The 16,809-nt window shown below is 37.4% G+C and overlaps 1 protein-coding gene across 2 annotated transcripts in view; it reads right to left on the bottom strand.

The window, feature by feature from the left end:
* The window catches only part of MTM1 (myotubularin 1), a 45,712-nt gene that overhangs the window by 19,614 nt on the left and 9,289 nt on the right, over window positions 1–16,809 (bottom strand). For both annotated transcript variants that reach the window (XM_050901727.1, XM_050901728.1), the window contains exons 3-7: window positions 13,051–13,122; window positions 12,000–12,072; window positions 10,364–10,458; window positions 9,230–9,340; window positions 8,193–8,294 (exon numbers count right to left, since the gene is read on the bottom strand). In XM_050901727.1, coding sequence (XP_050757684.1) covers window positions 8,193–8,294; window positions 9,230–9,340; window positions 10,364–10,458; window positions 12,000–12,072; window positions 13,051–13,113 — 444 coding nt within the window. In that variant the 5' untranslated portion in view covers window positions 13,114–13,122. The remainder of the gene's footprint in view (window positions 1–8,192; window positions 8,295–9,229; window positions 9,341–10,363; window positions 10,459–11,999; window positions 12,073–13,050; window positions 13,123–16,809) is intronic.

The raw sequence follows: 16,809 nt of genomic DNA, 5'->3' as shown, positions 1-16,809 counted from the left end.
TTGCAAACTAGGAATATCACTATCTAGAGCAGTAGATGGAATTGATTTGCTGAACTATTAATAAATGGCTACACACAAGATCCATCCCCTCCTCCCCAAAGGAATTTGCTATATCCCGAAGAGCAACTATGCTAAGAATTCACCAAGGAATCAGAAACAAAGGAGAATCTTGTAACAGTAGGAAACAGAAACACTGGAATCCTAACAGATCACTTAAAAGATGTCTCAAAGGCAGGAATATGTTATTTATTTAAGTTGCTACTTGCTGCAAGTTTCCTGGTGAGAAGTTAAAAATTACCCAGCTTAAACCCTGATAAGTAAAATACATGAGTTCATTACAGTTCACTGTGATAGCTGTTACATAGAAGATTTTATTGATAAAAATAAAGAAGGTGCTGCTCCAAACCAGAAATAAACAAATGGCAGCTATGCTGCTCATGTCACCCACAAAATAATCCACAAGAAATCAGATGGGAAAGTGTATTTTGTTTTCAACTTCTAAAAACCAGGGTTAAATTTACTACGCATGAAGAGGGGATGGACAGAATCCTTTCTGAAAGAACAGTGTCCTACTATGTACAGCATGTTTCATTTAAAACACTTAGCTACAGCAGCTTCACCACATCTGCTACAAAAGCTTTCAGTCACACAACCCACAACTATTAAAGTTGACAATTAAGTTTCATCAGTTCTGTTGGCAGTCCAGGTAGTGCAAATTCTTCCTATATTGCTCAAGAAAAAAAAAATCATTAGTAGCACAGATCAACCAGCAAAAATCTGAAGTCTAACAAATAACAGAACACTACAATGAATGGGAAGGTGTATGGAGCAAAGTTTGGACTTGGATTTTTATATGAGCAATTCAGAGAAAACTCATTGGAGTATACTCCAACAAGAACAGTATTTAAAAGTGAACAGTATCTAAAAACCTGATGACTAAAAGTTATTTTTCTTCTGCAAGAGTTGACTAAACTATAACAAAAATTTATATACACACATATGTGCATATTATGTACAGACTGTACAGTTAATCTGGTTACTACTGAAAGTCTTACTCATTGTACAAAAGAGATTAAAGATCTGAATCCTGCCTCCACCACCCCCAACGGCCTTTCACTTAAGACTTGATATTTCAAGTCTTGAAATATTCTGTGAAGATAGCTTGAACTTTAGTCCAGGCTAAATGCTAGTCTGAAATAAAGCAACATCCCCACCCTCCCTTAGGCCCGTCCCTCACAACAAAATATACAAAGCAATATATAAAGCAGTTTCAAAGAGTAAAAATGCTTCCTTTTCCACTCTGACATTCATAGCATGGTTCCATTCAACAACATACAGTTTGAAGTAATTTCTCAACTTAAGATTTTTGTACATTCACATCCACTTAAGCAGCTCATTAGATGAAAGTGAGATTTGTATACCTCAGTGTATTCCAACATTACACAGCAGAAGAGTCAGAGTAGGAGAACATGCACGTAAAACTCCACATACATTCATATTCATTTCACATAGTTCTATTTAATTTCAAACTACAGTTTAACTTCAGTGTAACAAGCAAACCACATTTATAACCATTTTAATACTAAGAATCATATACTTAAGCAAACTAAGATACATGCTTGGATACAATTTTATTTTCTTACTTGTGTCAGTACAAGCCATATTTAGCACACATTTGTACATTACTTTTATTTATTAGAAACAAAATGTGATAATGAGCAATGTGAAGTAATTTCTATTGAATAACATTTTTCGTTGAATTGGACCTTTTATTATTCCGATGCACCAAATTGACAAGCCCCATTATAGTGAGCAAATCAATGTGATAAATACACATTTAGATCCCAGAAAGGTTTGTTATAGTTCAGGTAAGCTTCACATCTGCACTAACGACCCACATATTTTGACTTTTGTCTTAAATAACCCAAGCTTACAGATTAAACGCAGTATGTTTGTATCTGTATGTCTTGATTAACTTAACATTCCTGAAGCTTTCACGTCACAGTGCACATAATCTGAACGCAATTCTACAGTGCAGCAGGCAAATGGGACAGAAAGAAATTATGGGAAGAAGAAATTATGCCATTTACAACACATTATGCATAGTTCTCGTATCACTTGATGTAAGATTTGAGAGGTGCTATCTTAGTAAAAATACATGGCTTAGCTTTTTGTGGATACAGGTTCCTTCATATTAGTGCCCCTCACATACACATACCTCATGTCAGGATGAAAACAGGGAAGTCACGTCACTGCCCACAGGCATTTAGTATGGACCAGATGGGTGTATACTTATACCCTTCAGAGTATGGAGGGCAGAAGAAGGTTGGAGAAGCAAACTACATGACCAGCTATATTAATCACCTGACTCCACAAAGCAGAAAAGCCCTGTCAACCTCTCTCAGTGTGCCATGCACACAGGCAAGCCTTTCAAATACCAGAGTGTAATAAAAAGTTGGCCAGTTCTGCTCCATGCCTTCTTCACACATCTTTCCTTCCCTCCACATCTATGGTACATCCCTCCTAAACCCTCCCTCTCTCCAAACAACACTTTAGGTACTCTGAGCCTCCACCCTAACCTCCACTCATTTCTTTCTTCCCTCCACACACAAAATTCCATTCCCTTCTCTCGTTGTTAATCCTGCCTCTCCAACAAAAAGCACTTCTCCACAGCTCCTATTGCATCCAGCCTATTTTCCCAGGAATTAAATCAACTGAAGCTTCATTAGATGTGTCTAAATTCAACAAAAATTGTTGGAAATTTAGAAAAATAAGACCTACACACAAGAGACATTCGGGTTCAGAACAATACTGCAGTAAAATAAAAGCGTGTTTTGTTGTTGGGTTTTTTTTTGTACATGAACAGGCTTTTTAAAATCATGAACATATAACCAGAAAGCATAACTGTGGTTTGTACAGGTATACTCGAGCCAACTCTAGATTAGTTTGGTTGGACACTGACTATGTACAAGCAACAGTGCAAGTTTCAGGTAGGCTACCTGCTCAATAAATCAGTGTTTCAGGCAGCGAGCCTGAGCTGGCCTCCCTCCTCTCAGCACTAAGACCAGTCAGCCGAAAGCAACTTGAATAAAGCATAGATTTACCTTAAGTTATACCGATTACTTGTTTTATCTCACATCTTGGGTTCAAAGCGGGATAGTTTGCAATCACTTCCAATGTACTGACCATATCTGTTCTAAGTTTGATGGAGATTAGCGCTACATGTCTGATGGAAGCCCATCAATTCCTATTAGTCTATCAACTAATCAAAAATCAGTTTCAAATTCCTTTCAGCTGCCATGGGAAATAGAAAGAAGAAATCAAGGAAAGCATTAAAGAGGTAAGAAATAAAAAAAAGTATAATAAATCATCACTCAGAAAACTTATGGGGTGCAAGGCACGTGACTTACCAATACCTGTAGTTGGTACAAACAAGTAAGACTTAAAATACATCAGTTAAGATTTTTGCAAAAGCAAATTAAAGCCTCTTTGCATAGAATGGAAGTAGGGATTTCATTGCAGATCCACAGTCGAAAAGCAGAAGACTACTGCTTCACTTGAAGCAGAAGGCTACTACTTCACTTTAAAAAAGGCTTTCTAATCTTGTAACATTTTTGGTAAGCTACCTTTTATGCTTCACTGTGCAAATAATTCTGTTTACTTCCTTGCAGGTGCTAACCCGCAATTTCAACATACACAGTCTCTTTTTCAGTCCTTCTACAGACTAGCTGCTTGCCTTCAACAGTCAGTTTATCATTACCATTTTGCATGCAATAACAACATGCGATAGACTGGTGGCTCACAACGCAAAGTAGTTCTGCGAGATAAAGGAGAGCAGCTGCAATCTGACAATACAGTTTGGCAAGCAGACTATTTACAAATAGTTATATATTTACTCTATTTATGGAATCATAGTACATAAATACATGTTCTACTTGTACATGAGCATACAACCTACATACAATTTATTAAATATTTCACCAATCTTTATGCATTACAAAAGAAGAAAGCAGCAAAACTAGAACAAGAAGGTGTTACACACATGCAAAGAAAGTAAATTGTTTTTTCTATTTCTAACTTACTGGTTTATGCTTTTCACATTATAAATCACTAAGCTTTTACTCAGTAGAAAAGGCTGTCAGTTTCTCAGTGTGTTTAAAAATAAAGATATCACTATCCTTGCTTTTAATATGCCATTACTACAACTCAGCCAGTTACATCTTACCTGTTCATCTAAAAACTAAGATCAGACATTGTAGTATTTACAGAATTAGCTTCTGATCATTTGCGAATATGGTAACCTTACACCATTATTGCACTGAGACTGACATAAGTCATTCAGAATGAAGTCTCAGGTCAAGATGTTTTTTGCAAACTCAAGTGCTCCTTCAGATAGGCACCTATGCCAGGTCTCACTGCCATCTAAAATCTTCTTTGTAGATCCAATAGCAACACTGGCATGATCTGACTCTCAGACATTTTAAATTACCAGGATAACTAGCTACATTGGGAGTGGGAGAGGTCAAAGTCAAGACAGCATGACTACCAGTGTCTCTCATCAAAACTGGCATTCCCACAGAGCTATCATGGTTAGAAATAAATACGTATCACGCAGGTATTATGGTGGCGAATAATCTTATAAAAATGATGACGTGTAGTTTCAAGATAAGACCAGGAAGTGAAGCAGCTGCTATGCAGAAACTGAACTACAGAGACTAAATATATCTCATCTTTTGTGGGGTACTACAAACACTTAATTTTCAGGGATTTGGCTTTTTGTTTGGGTTTGGGGTTTTTTTAACTTTTTAAAAAACACTTTCAGCAACGATTTTCTTTCAATAAGCACAAGTTTGCAAATGCAACAGAGGATTATAGATAGCAGCTGTTTGTTCCATATCAACTAAGCTGTCAGTCAGATGACCTATCAGATTTTACATTATGTTATTGATTCAAGGAGATCTGAACCTAACCTATGCTCAAACTGGAGAGAGGCAAGAATTAGCTTCTGGAAGTAAGCACATAGGACAATGTTGAGACACTGATGAACAGTTGCGAACAGATCTGTGATTTATTATAGGCTCCCAGACACTGCTGTTGGGATGGTGATCGAGAAAAATCTTGAAAACAATAAGTACACTCCACTCAGAAATAATGTTTTGGGCTGTATCTACCATCCTTTTGTCCGAGAATGGTACAGCATGAAGAAAATGGAAGCAAGGCATCTCTAAAAGTTCTTGTTTAGGATCAGCTCTAAGGATATGGTTCCACTACAGATAAAAATTAGTCAGATAAAAATCTGACATAAAATATAAAAATACAGATAAAAATCAGGACAGTAAAGGTTTAGACCTTTATTGTCCTGATGATGCCTTCTTTCCACTGCAGAGCTGTACAAGCATCAGTGCTGCTGAACCAGCTGAAGATTGAGGATGCAGTTCCACAAGGTGGTCTGAGCAAAATTACCAGTTTAACACTGCTAAAAATAGGACATCCCTCTCTTCTCTCCTGTCTACTCCCCGTTCCACTCACATGCCCTCTCTTGCACTGGTTCTGGTGCATACTGATTTCAAACCAGGTCTCCTCAAATGATTAGAAGCAGAACAAGACTAACTCAGAAAATAGAATATTTTGTGCTGGAGAAGTGAGCTACATAGGCTTACTTGGTGATTACACAACTGTCAGTTTGGTATAAGAGGAATAAACAACCACATGGCTGGAAGGTAGAGAGAAGGAGACTGGAGAAAATCAAGAGCTCAGCATTTGAGTAGCAGAGGGCTGCCATCTTCACCCAGCTGTCATGTGAAGCCACAACACGTTCTTTATAAAAGATCTCCCTTATCGAGCTGGCTGCATGGTCAGAGTGTTAGCATATGTTCAAAGGAGAAGGCAGGCATTCTAAGCCCAGATGTACTGTCATATTCAGACAGTGAAACCTTGTTCTAAACCAGCCACTGAAAGAGGCAGTCCCATCATTCCTCTTCGTTCACATCCACCCATAGATGCCCTGACCCCATCCTCACATTGAGATAACAAGATTGAGGAAGTGAGTCAGGGTAAAGCTTTTATTTTTTTTCTCCTTGTTTAGCTTTAGTCCCTTTCAGTTCCCTTCTGGTTCATCATGCAGCCTCAAACTCATGTAGGGAAAACCAAGGCAGGAATGAACAACCAGGCAGAAATGCCCACCTTTGGCAGGATCAGTTTAAACTGCTTGCTGAAATACGGTGAAAGCACACCAAAAATATCACACACTTGCTTAGCTCATTTTAAAGGGCTCATCCACATTGTGACATTAGAAAATAAGGACAGGTGCAACTTCATGATGTAACATAGGCTCACTTTATTTCACTCGAAAGTAATCAATTTCTAATGCTTACACCCTGCTCCAGATACAGCTAAGAGAGATAAAGTACGGCCATTCTCCACGTTGTCACTATCTTCCCAAGTTTTGTGGTTTACTGAATCTGAAGGCAAAATTACCTCTGCCTTGACTGAGCCTTTTGTTATTGAGCGTAACTTTTATTAGCAAGTTACATTCAGAATGGGCCAGGCCATGTAATGATGAGCTTTACTAGGTTCAACAGGAGCAACAAACAAAGCAGGAAGCATGCTACCCCACACATTACTGACTACCATCACTAGACAGGAACACTGGGTCTTTTTTGATGACAAAACCTAATACAAGTCCACATTTCATCACCATGTTACTCAAGCCCTGTAGTTGGATTAGACACCACAAAGAAGTCCCACAAAGGACTCTGCTAAGTCAGTTAAAACTCAATTTGTCCACATTCACTACATGCAAATCCACACAGCTCCTCAATGTAAGGGGGGGGGGGGGAATTCTTCACCATGAGAATGATTAAATATTGGATAAGATTGCCCAGAGACATGATGGAATCTACCTCGCAGGAAATATTCAAGACTAGGCTTCACCGTGCCCTGGATAACCTAATCTAAGGCCCTACTTGCAACAGAAGCCTGGACCAGATGATGTCCAGAAGCCCCTTTTGACCTAAACTTCTCTATAATTTGATATTTCTACATATAGCTTTCTCTCTCTCTTCCATCACCCTTTTGAAGTCCACATATCCTGTTATGCTTTCAATCATTCTCTATTGTAAGATGCATAAAATGCCAACAGTAGTTAGAGATATATTCACTTCTACAACAGTCGTCTTTGTGAGTACAACTCCTCACACCTACCCAAATGTAGAAATCAGTTTCATTAAGACCTATTTGTCAACACTACAAAATATTCTAAGCAAAAGCATTTATTTTTCCTTACGCTTTCATTCCACAGACTGTTTGCATACAGAATGCAAAATTTCTGCAAAAAAGTTAAAGAATTAAATGTTTATAGAGTATAGCCCATTAATTGACATGTATCTTCAGAGAAGGAAATAAGATTCTTGCTGCAGCCTCATATACGCAACAATTCTCTGAACAAAGTTCTTAAAAATTCATAGCAGAACCCTCCAACATTTTGTGAAGAGAGCTCTTATACAACTATCCTAAATGAAAGCAACACAACAAAATGTAAACTGAATTTTACAAAAGACAAAATAAAGCATTTACTAAAGAGATGTCAAAATGATCTTTACCAAGCACAGTACAGAGATTTCACCAAAGAAACTGAAGATAACAGTTAGTTAACATCACTGTCGCTCAATTCCTTCCATAAAATGTTTTTTTTTTTAGCTGAAAATAAATCTGTGTAAATTCATTACTGTATTAGCTGCCTGTTATATTTTTCATCAGTTTCATCAATAAAACAAGTGTTGTCTTACCATATCTTCTTTTCCTGAAGTAAAACTCTTGGTGATTCATATTTATCATTGCCTTGGAGACTGCCCAATAGTTTAACATTTCCAAGAAATCAAGTAAGGCATGTACTACTATATTGCCTAATTAGAGAGGATAACTTGCAGTCTTTAAGCAATGAAATCTGTATGGATCAGAGGTGCTCGGTAGTTTACCTGAAGTATAGCATACAGCATCCATAATTTTACAAATACATAGATGTAAGTGTTGTAAATGTACAAAATAAAAACATTAATTCTCTTTAGTTTATGCTGACACCAGATTCTGTGGTTATTCTTTTTAAGCAGCCATGATATCCATTAGTAGGTCAAACAGTTAAAGTTAATTGGCAAGAACTCTGCATTAAGACAACTCAATAGTATAAAACTTACCAAGTTATGTGACTGGGGAAAAGCATATTTTGTGAGGACTTCAAATATATCTCTTCTACTGTGCCCTTCTTGTTTTAATGCGAACCGTAAATTTCTCATATCCTAAAACAAAGGCATTATCTTTTAAGTGAACCAAAGCAGTAAGATACTTTTATCTGATGTACAAATGCTATATTATACACTAAACATGATTTAGAATCTGCTTGCAACACACCTCAAACCATTGTGAATGTTCAGTTTTCTTTCTTATCCCATAAAATAGAAGAGAGCATAAGAATTCTACAAATAAAGCAGCACCGCATTGTGTGTGGTGCAAACACTGCTTTGGCATAAAGCCATCAGAAATGACTGTATCTGACACACTAGAAAGTCTCATGGGCTATTGAATATTTGCAGGATGGGAGTTACTCTATGTTTTCAAAATGAAAATTTGCCAATAATCTGTCTAGACTACATTGTCCCTAGCTATTTTCTCATCACTAACGTCAAAAATAAGCAATCTACGCATTAACTACTAAGAATCAAATGTGTATACATACTCCATTAATGAGTCAAATAAAGGATCTTGAATTATCCACTGGGAACTCCCCTATGACCATATTTTTTCATGGCAACATAATTTTTTTGGTGAGACTAAGGAAATGGAGATAGCTGTTACATAAGCTTTTCACTGCCTTTACAGCTTACAAAAGCCCCGTTTGAGGTGCTCTTCAAAGATTTCAGGATTAGAAAAAAATTACTTTTAGCATAAATGAAATAATGAAGCAATGCAGGAATAATGCCCTAAAACAAGACTACTGTGCAAAACCTCTTGCCAATTAGTGATTCGGAAAGGAAGACCAATCCCTCTCCTTGCATGCAGAGAGGACAATTAAATAGCCCTTTATAAAAAAAGGTATTTCCCTGTCCAGTTCCAAAAAGCTCTTTTTAAATTCAGCTGTGGGGAACATGTGTTTTTTTCATTCCTATAAATAGGTATGCAGTGAGAAAAGGAACCTCTAGATTTCATTTCCCATTGAATTATTGGAAAGCCTTACTTTACAGGTTATATCTAATCCGTAAGAGTTCTCTCCTCTGCTTGAAGCTCCTCCCATTTTTTCAATTCTTGAAATTACACCCAATGGAACATTCAATACCACAACCGGATCCTGCAAGGAAAGTTTGAGTAAGGAAAAGATTAATCTGAAAAGAAGACTCAAGCAAAATGTTCTTATGCATTCTAGAATAGAAAGCAGACATGAAATACATACAGGAAGCAAAAGTGTGTTTCTGCATTTGATTGAGTCTCCCCTCCCAACATGTTATGGAGTTTGTACAGTCACTCTACAGCCTTGAACATCATCCAATTTAACATGCAACAAAAATACTGCATGCCTAATATAGTATGCAGGGAAAAAAGGTGGCAACACCCTAAAAGATGCCTTCTGTTACATACTTCTGATTGCCCCTGCTTGCTAAGACTGCTTTATTGATATACAGAATAAAGTAGAAAATGAAAAAAGATTACTAGTAGAGTTAGCTGCAACCAGAAAGACCTCAGTTCAATAGTCCTAAAACCTTATTTTTAAAAAAAAAACATATTATGAAACAGATAACAAGCGCATTTTATTCTCTTTCATGTTGCTGCTTATCGAACACACTACTACTCCCCCCACCCAATGAGGTTCTATTGATCAAAGTGTTTTGCTTTTCCAACAGCAAGGACAATCAAAATCTTGGTTTACTGATAGCCATTTTAAGAACTATTGCACATCATTAGTTGCTGCCCTTGATCTATCACAGAATAAGCGTAAAGGGAACAGCTATCAAAAAAGCTCCAACAGACAAAAGATAAAGGTATCAGTTCAGCGTGATTTAACTGTAATTTTACCAGGCAAAAAAAATACCACACTTTTACAACACATTTAACTTTAAAGAACTTCCATTTTTATGTGGATTTCTCAGTGGCAGAAAGACAATTACTATTTAGTCATTACACAATTAAGATATGGTTATTACAAATATTACAGAGTATTTCAAGTAAAAAGCCTCCCATGCAATTCCACAAGCATATGTGTGCCAAAACTAAAACAAATGAACTGGCCACAAAATAAATCAAAGGCAGTGGGGGTGAAGGGAAGGGGGTTTAAAGCCAACTCATCCCACAGAAGTAATTGTGGCATATTACTCACATTTTCCACACTTCTTAGGTACAGCCTGTAGTTTGTGATGTACACTCTTCCTTTAACAGGGCCATTAAATGGACACATATAAATAACGTCCTTGTCTGTAAGAAATGGAGCATTTCTTAAAGATTGCAAAAAGAAAAAATCAGAGCTAAGGACAGCATCAGTTAAGTAGCAGTAAAATAAAGAGAGCTGCACTCCTAAGACCCACTCTGAGAGATGAATGAATTTGAAAAACAATAAATCTGAATTTTGTCCACTTGAATTATTAAGAAAATGTGAAAGTTTCATGTACTAAACTTGCCCAAATTAAATCGGCAGATTTCAGTAGCCTTCCCTAGTTACATTTGTCATCTTCTCTTTCTTGGCACTACGTGGGAGAGGGCAGGACATAGAACAGTGAGTAGATTTAAGTCCTCTCTGTGATTACTGAACCAGTCTATTCACTGTCCCAGAACAAATACATTCTTCTGTTGATACTATTACATCTTTCACTGCTCTGTAACCAATTCTGCCTTGAAGTACGTAGTTCAACTTGTAAAGTGTTTAGGGAACTCACCATCCTGAAGAGAAACATTACATTTCAATTTGAGGCAATCAAATACAGCAGGGCCATCAACAGTGTTTCAGCAAGGACAGTAACAAAATGAGTACTAACACATACTACTCAAAAAAGAAAGATTTAACCGAAGCAATGCCATTAAAGACTTAAGCGAAGCACTACAAACCACCTATTTCTCCCTGTCCACTCATTTCTTTAGCCCATTCTATTTATCTGCCTTCCACAACAAGCACCCTCCTTTCAGCATGCTGCCCCAAAGCACAGACAATTCTCCTAAGGATCATATCAAACATTCATCTTAGTCCCACACCCTCTCCCTCATGCCTTCCCCACAACCTTCCCCATTAAAAACTTAACTACTTCCTCTGAATGACCACTTTGGTTTCACCTCAGCCAATCTTGCTTACAAACCCACCTAACAAATCCTCGGGCAGGGAGGAAGGAGAAGCTTCACAAATAAAAGACAGACCACTTTCAGTTGCATTCTGATATCTCAACACAAACTTCCATGACTGGAAGGCTCCATTCCAGGGAGAGCCTCCATCAAGTAAGAAACCACCGTACACAATACATTAATCCTCCTTATCCTACAACATTACTGTATGTAAAGGCTAACAAGTGCATAGTAGCTATGTGCATGCCACGTTGTGTCAAGGAAGCATAAGATCGTACTTAGGGTAGTCACAGTTTGGGCTAAGGTTCCACACTACTGTACAAGATATCTATACATAGTGGGTGGCATGTAGAATTCTCTTGACTTCAGAAAGCTTGGAGAGGCTCTCATCACTAGACAAGGGCTACTTAGTCTGTAGATACAATTATGACACATCTTGACTTGCAATTTCTTTTATCAAAGGATCTGCTGTGTGTGGAAACCAAGATTATAAAGACTTAAAAAGTTATTTGTGATAAGTGATAAAAACTCCCTATCGCAATTACTTAAAAAAATTCATGACATTTTAGCATGACTTATCCCCACCCCCAGCCCAAACCAGTCCAAATTATGAAACAATCCAGTAAGGTACATGTATACACCAGACTCCAAAACACACTGCGTTAGGCAGCTATATAGCTTCATACCTGTAACTCTAGTCTCTCCTGGCAGACGAGGTATTTCTTCATTTTGTTCCCAGTTAGTTCCATCTTTTAGAGTCTAAAGAAAGAAAATACAACAGCACATCCTACTTTATTTACAATTCCTTCAAGTTCCAGATTAAAAAAAATCTTAAAGGTAATTTCTGCATGGGAAAGAACAGGTTTTTCCACAGTAGAAACTGACAGACTGAACCCAAACAGGAACACACACCACTATCCTAAACTGCAACTATTAAACATTTAAAGGTTGAACAGATCTGAAATGTAAGCATGTTTTAGTCTTTCTCCTTCTAAAAGAACAGTTAACTATATTTGCATTAAATTGGAATTAAATTTCTATACTGTAAGTTCTCTGAAAGTTTTGTGCATTTAATTTTCCAAGTATGCTGGGCTTGGAAGAACAAACCAACTGAAATCACTTAAGCGACGTACTCACAACTACTACACACAATCTACTAATTTGTGACTTTCCCACATTCAGTAGTCTTTAATAATGATTAATAGAAAATATTCTTTGTTTTTGAATAAATGTTTAAAAAGCTAAACAAAACCTTAGTTTCTGTTTTCTTGCACACAGGTTACATTTTCTTCAGCCATGCAGCATCAAAAAGCAGAGGGGAATGCCATTTAGATTGCTTTAATGTATTTCCCATTACAGATGAACATTTTAAAACGGAGTCAGCCAAACATAACTAGGTATAACTTATCAATTGCAGTACAGAATCTTTCTACAGTGTCAAAGTGCCAAAAATTTTCAAGAATGCCACAGAATATTTCAATGTAGAAGGCAAGGACAAGAGTAAGCACATTAGAATTGATTTTAAGGAGGCTCTCATAACTTGTGATACAAAGAATATTTTGCCCACCAACTCTGAAAGATATTTAAATCAACTCAATTAACTGCACTAGAATTTTAGCAATAAGTATATACATTCAAGAAAAAAGTCATTCAAATACTCATTTTTCTCCCCAAATACGGAAGATAACGATCTCTGGGACCTCTGACGTAAAAAAACATGAAAAAAGTTACACTCACCCTTTTACTTGAGGAACTCTCCAAGGAGTTTGAATTATATTTAGGTGTTGATGACGAGGCCATACCGGGTATCTGATGAGAAAGCACAAATTGGAGACTTAAAACTTCCTCCTGAACTATATACTATTTACGGGAGAGATTTTAGACTTTGGAGGTCCACAGGTAGACATCAAGAGCTTCCAAGAATGTTTTGCAAGTTACTATTAATTTAAAAAAATTACACAATGCCTTGTAATTGAAGGTCACTATTTAAAAGCATCTAAATCTAACAGGAAATTCATTACTAGCTCTGGGATTGGCTCTTACTGTAAGGAATATTCTGACTCAAGCTGTATTTTGGAATTCAGTTGTTTGAATACTATTATTAGTTCAGTCAACAGACATTAGAGTGCTTGTTTCAAGCAACAGGATACACATACTATGAAATGCAACCTACTTGGAGCATTTGTATTAAGACTTTTCATTTAGGAAAACAGGAACAAATGATAAACTTATTGCACAGCTCTTGAAATCACAAGCATGTCAATACACTCAAGTGTTTCAAGTTTAAAAAAAAAAAAGGAGAGAAGGAAAAAGCAGGAGTTCCACAGTACTTCTACATTTAAAAACAATCCCTCATTTCCTAAACTGAAACTTCAGTTAGCACACCAGAAGGGGGAGTGTCCAGCCTTCTGGTCTGAATAGCCTTGATACGTTTAAAGAAAAAGCTTTTTTTTGGTTTTGTGGTTTTTTTTTTATTGGTATTGATTAAAGACAGAATCGCATGATACAGGATTCGTCGTCTTAATCATTTCCTGACATTGCACAAGGGATCTCCAGAACAAACACTGGGAAAACGCTCACACTTGAAGTTACTCCAAACAATAACTTCGTACTAAATTATACTTCCCTTTCACTAGTCACACACCCTTCATCAAGCCAATTTGACATCATACAGCAATCTTGAAGAGTTTTTGGTTGGTTGGGGGGGGGGGGGAGAGGTGATTACAGACCACACAATCTTTGTTTCTATTCCATAAATGAAACATTGTAGCCTTTAATAAACACTTTCTCTCCCCTCTCAACAGTGGAAAACATTAGCACAGGTGTCTCTGCACCATCACAAATCAGCCCATGCTCCTGCACAACAGTGGGCTCACAGTGACACTGTAACAGTCCTACACAAGCAACAGCGACAGATTAAACTGCAAGATCCAAAATGCTTTGAAGTTACTGTAACAATACAGGAATGTCTCTGTGCAGGAAGAAGGTGGAAAACCACGACCTGAAGTTCTACAGGTTTGTTACTTCTTTACAGTGCCCAAGTCTTCTGTATCTCATAAAGAGAACACAGGAAACCTGACATTGTGTTTAAAACTGTAATATTCAGTGATACAGCTTATCAGTATAAAAATCACACCCCTCCACAAAAAAAAAAAACCAAACCCAAAAAACACATTAAGTTGAAAAATGAAGAAAAATGCTTTTGAATGCTGCAGAGCCTGTGTGACCCTGTCATACGGAGGTATTTCTTCCTTTCTGGGTCTCCAGCAGTCTCAGCTTTCTCCAAACACTGAAGCAGAGGGGTCCTGAACTAATTTTAGAGCAATGCCAACAATTTAAAAGAAAAGCTATTAGCAATCAACATTAAATCATTGTTCTTTAAAACTACCCTGCACAGAAAAACTATTGCAACACTGGAGGCTAATGTTTTGACTACAAAATTTAGAAGATTAAGAGAAGATATTTTCACAGTTTTTCCTTCCTTGCAATACCTTACATGCTACAAAACTTAAGGTAGATTTAACTTTTTCTATATTGCTATGTTAACTTGTGAACATCCAATATTTGTTCAGATGACTTTCCTTAATTTATAGAAGCTTAAGTTTTCTAATAACCAGATATTTATAAATAAAGGTATATTTACTCAGAAGCTTGTTTTAAAATGTTTTCCATATGAAGTGGGTTTTGTTCATATTTTAAGTGAGAAATACCAGGTGAGACAAAGAGACAAAGGCACAGCAGCCCCAGTTTTTCTATGTCAGCATAGAAAGTGGTTTTAACTAGAGCTCACATAAATTTAAATTAAGGCTGCACCAACCATGAGAGACAAGTAAGCATAAACAAGCCCTAGGAAAGTGACTTTTAAAAGATGTGGCAACCCTGAATAGATCTGCACTGCAAAATGGAAATTCTGACTGCAGCAGGTACAGGCACACCCAAGCTAGCTGTTGATCTTGCAACCACAGCTACTCCACCAGCAAAGCCACAGAAAGACAAGCTTCAGCAGAGGTCACGCGAGCCCACCCAGGATCCTGGACACTCACCTCAGTGCCAACCCGCTGCCTAAGCTCATAAGAACAAAAGCTCGTTTGGACATTCCTTATGCCTTTCAATACTACCTCCAATCGTAGCATACTTCTGCTGCTCACACAGGGAACAGTATGAAGTGTTTTAAAAGCCTTCTGTTTCCTCCTTTGCTTTCTATATTATTTCCTCCCTTACTGCACATTCGCTAAGTTTTGGCTGAACTGTAGCATTACATGAGGTGAGTTACAATTCTGAAATAATCACCTGACTCCAGAACACTGACTATAATTTTTCCAAACCTCAGTGTAAATTAAAAGGAATATGCAGAGATCCTTTCAGATTCTCAGAAAAATTTCTCTTTGTAGAACCTGACAACACAGCGGGACAGAGCTCGCCTCCCCTCCACACTGCCACCCCACTAGGCCACTTCAAACAAACAAGACGTCTGTGCAGCTCTTGCAGCAGACCTTTGTGTGCGTGTTTCTGTGTATGTAAGTTTACTTCGTGTAAAATTCCCCCAACTCTCCATGAGACTGATTTCTTTAAACATACTTTACAGTGAGAATGAATTCACTGACTTCAATTTCTATAGAATATTTCATTACATAATTAGAACCAACTATTCTGTTTCATTTCCAACACTTTAGTGATGCAAATTAGACTTATTCAGAGCTAATTAAGTCGAAAAAATATGTATTGAAGGTAAGGTGTTATCTGTCAGTTTGTTTTTTTTTTTTAAATCCATCAAACATTTTCACTAAAATTAATCCAAGTTATTTCACCAGTATATAAGTGGAAGAATTCTTTTAATGCTACCTGAATTTTGCTTTGAAATCCAATCACACTTTAAAAATGCAAATACTAATAAGCACATTTATAACCACCCACATTTCCCTGATTTCTATAAGTAAACTATGGTCAAGTAATCAAAGTGTACATTATAGAACACTCATTAGACAGCATTTAGAACAGTGTCCATTTTCAGACCCCAGTACAAGACAGGCATTGATAAACTGCAGCGAGTTCAGCAGTCACAAAGAGGACCAGGACCTGGAGCGCCTGCCCGATAATGAGAGGCTGAGGGAGCTGGGAATCTTCAGCCTGAAGAAGAGACCACTTCAGTGGGACCTCACAGCTGCCCACCAGTACCTTTGAGGTGGTTACTGAGAAGAAAGAGCCAGAGTCCTCAAAGTCCTAAGCGCTGAGAGAACAAGACACAACAGAAACCAAAACAAACTAGATTCCAGCTTGATTTAAGGGGAAAAAAAACCCTACTTTTGCACTGTAAGGGCAGTCAGGCAGTGAAAACAGGGCCGAGGGAGGCTGCAGTCTCCATCCTCAGAGGTTAAGACCCAACTGAATAAAGCTTTGAACAACTGGATCTGATCCTGCTTTGAGCAAGGGGTTGAACTAGAGACCTCCTGAAGTCCCTTCCAACCTGAATTACTCTATGCTTCTGTGATCTTCAGG

The sequence above is a fragment of the Gymnogyps californianus genome, chromosome 9, assembly GCF_018139145.2.
Source record: "Gymnogyps californianus isolate 813 chromosome 9, ASM1813914v2, whole genome shotgun sequence".
NCBI classification, from domain to species: domain Eukaryota; kingdom Metazoa; phylum Chordata; class Aves; order Accipitriformes; family Cathartidae; genus Gymnogyps; species Gymnogyps californianus.
Note: the sequence above shows the minus strand (reverse complement) of the source record. Positions and strands in the feature narration are given on the sequence as shown.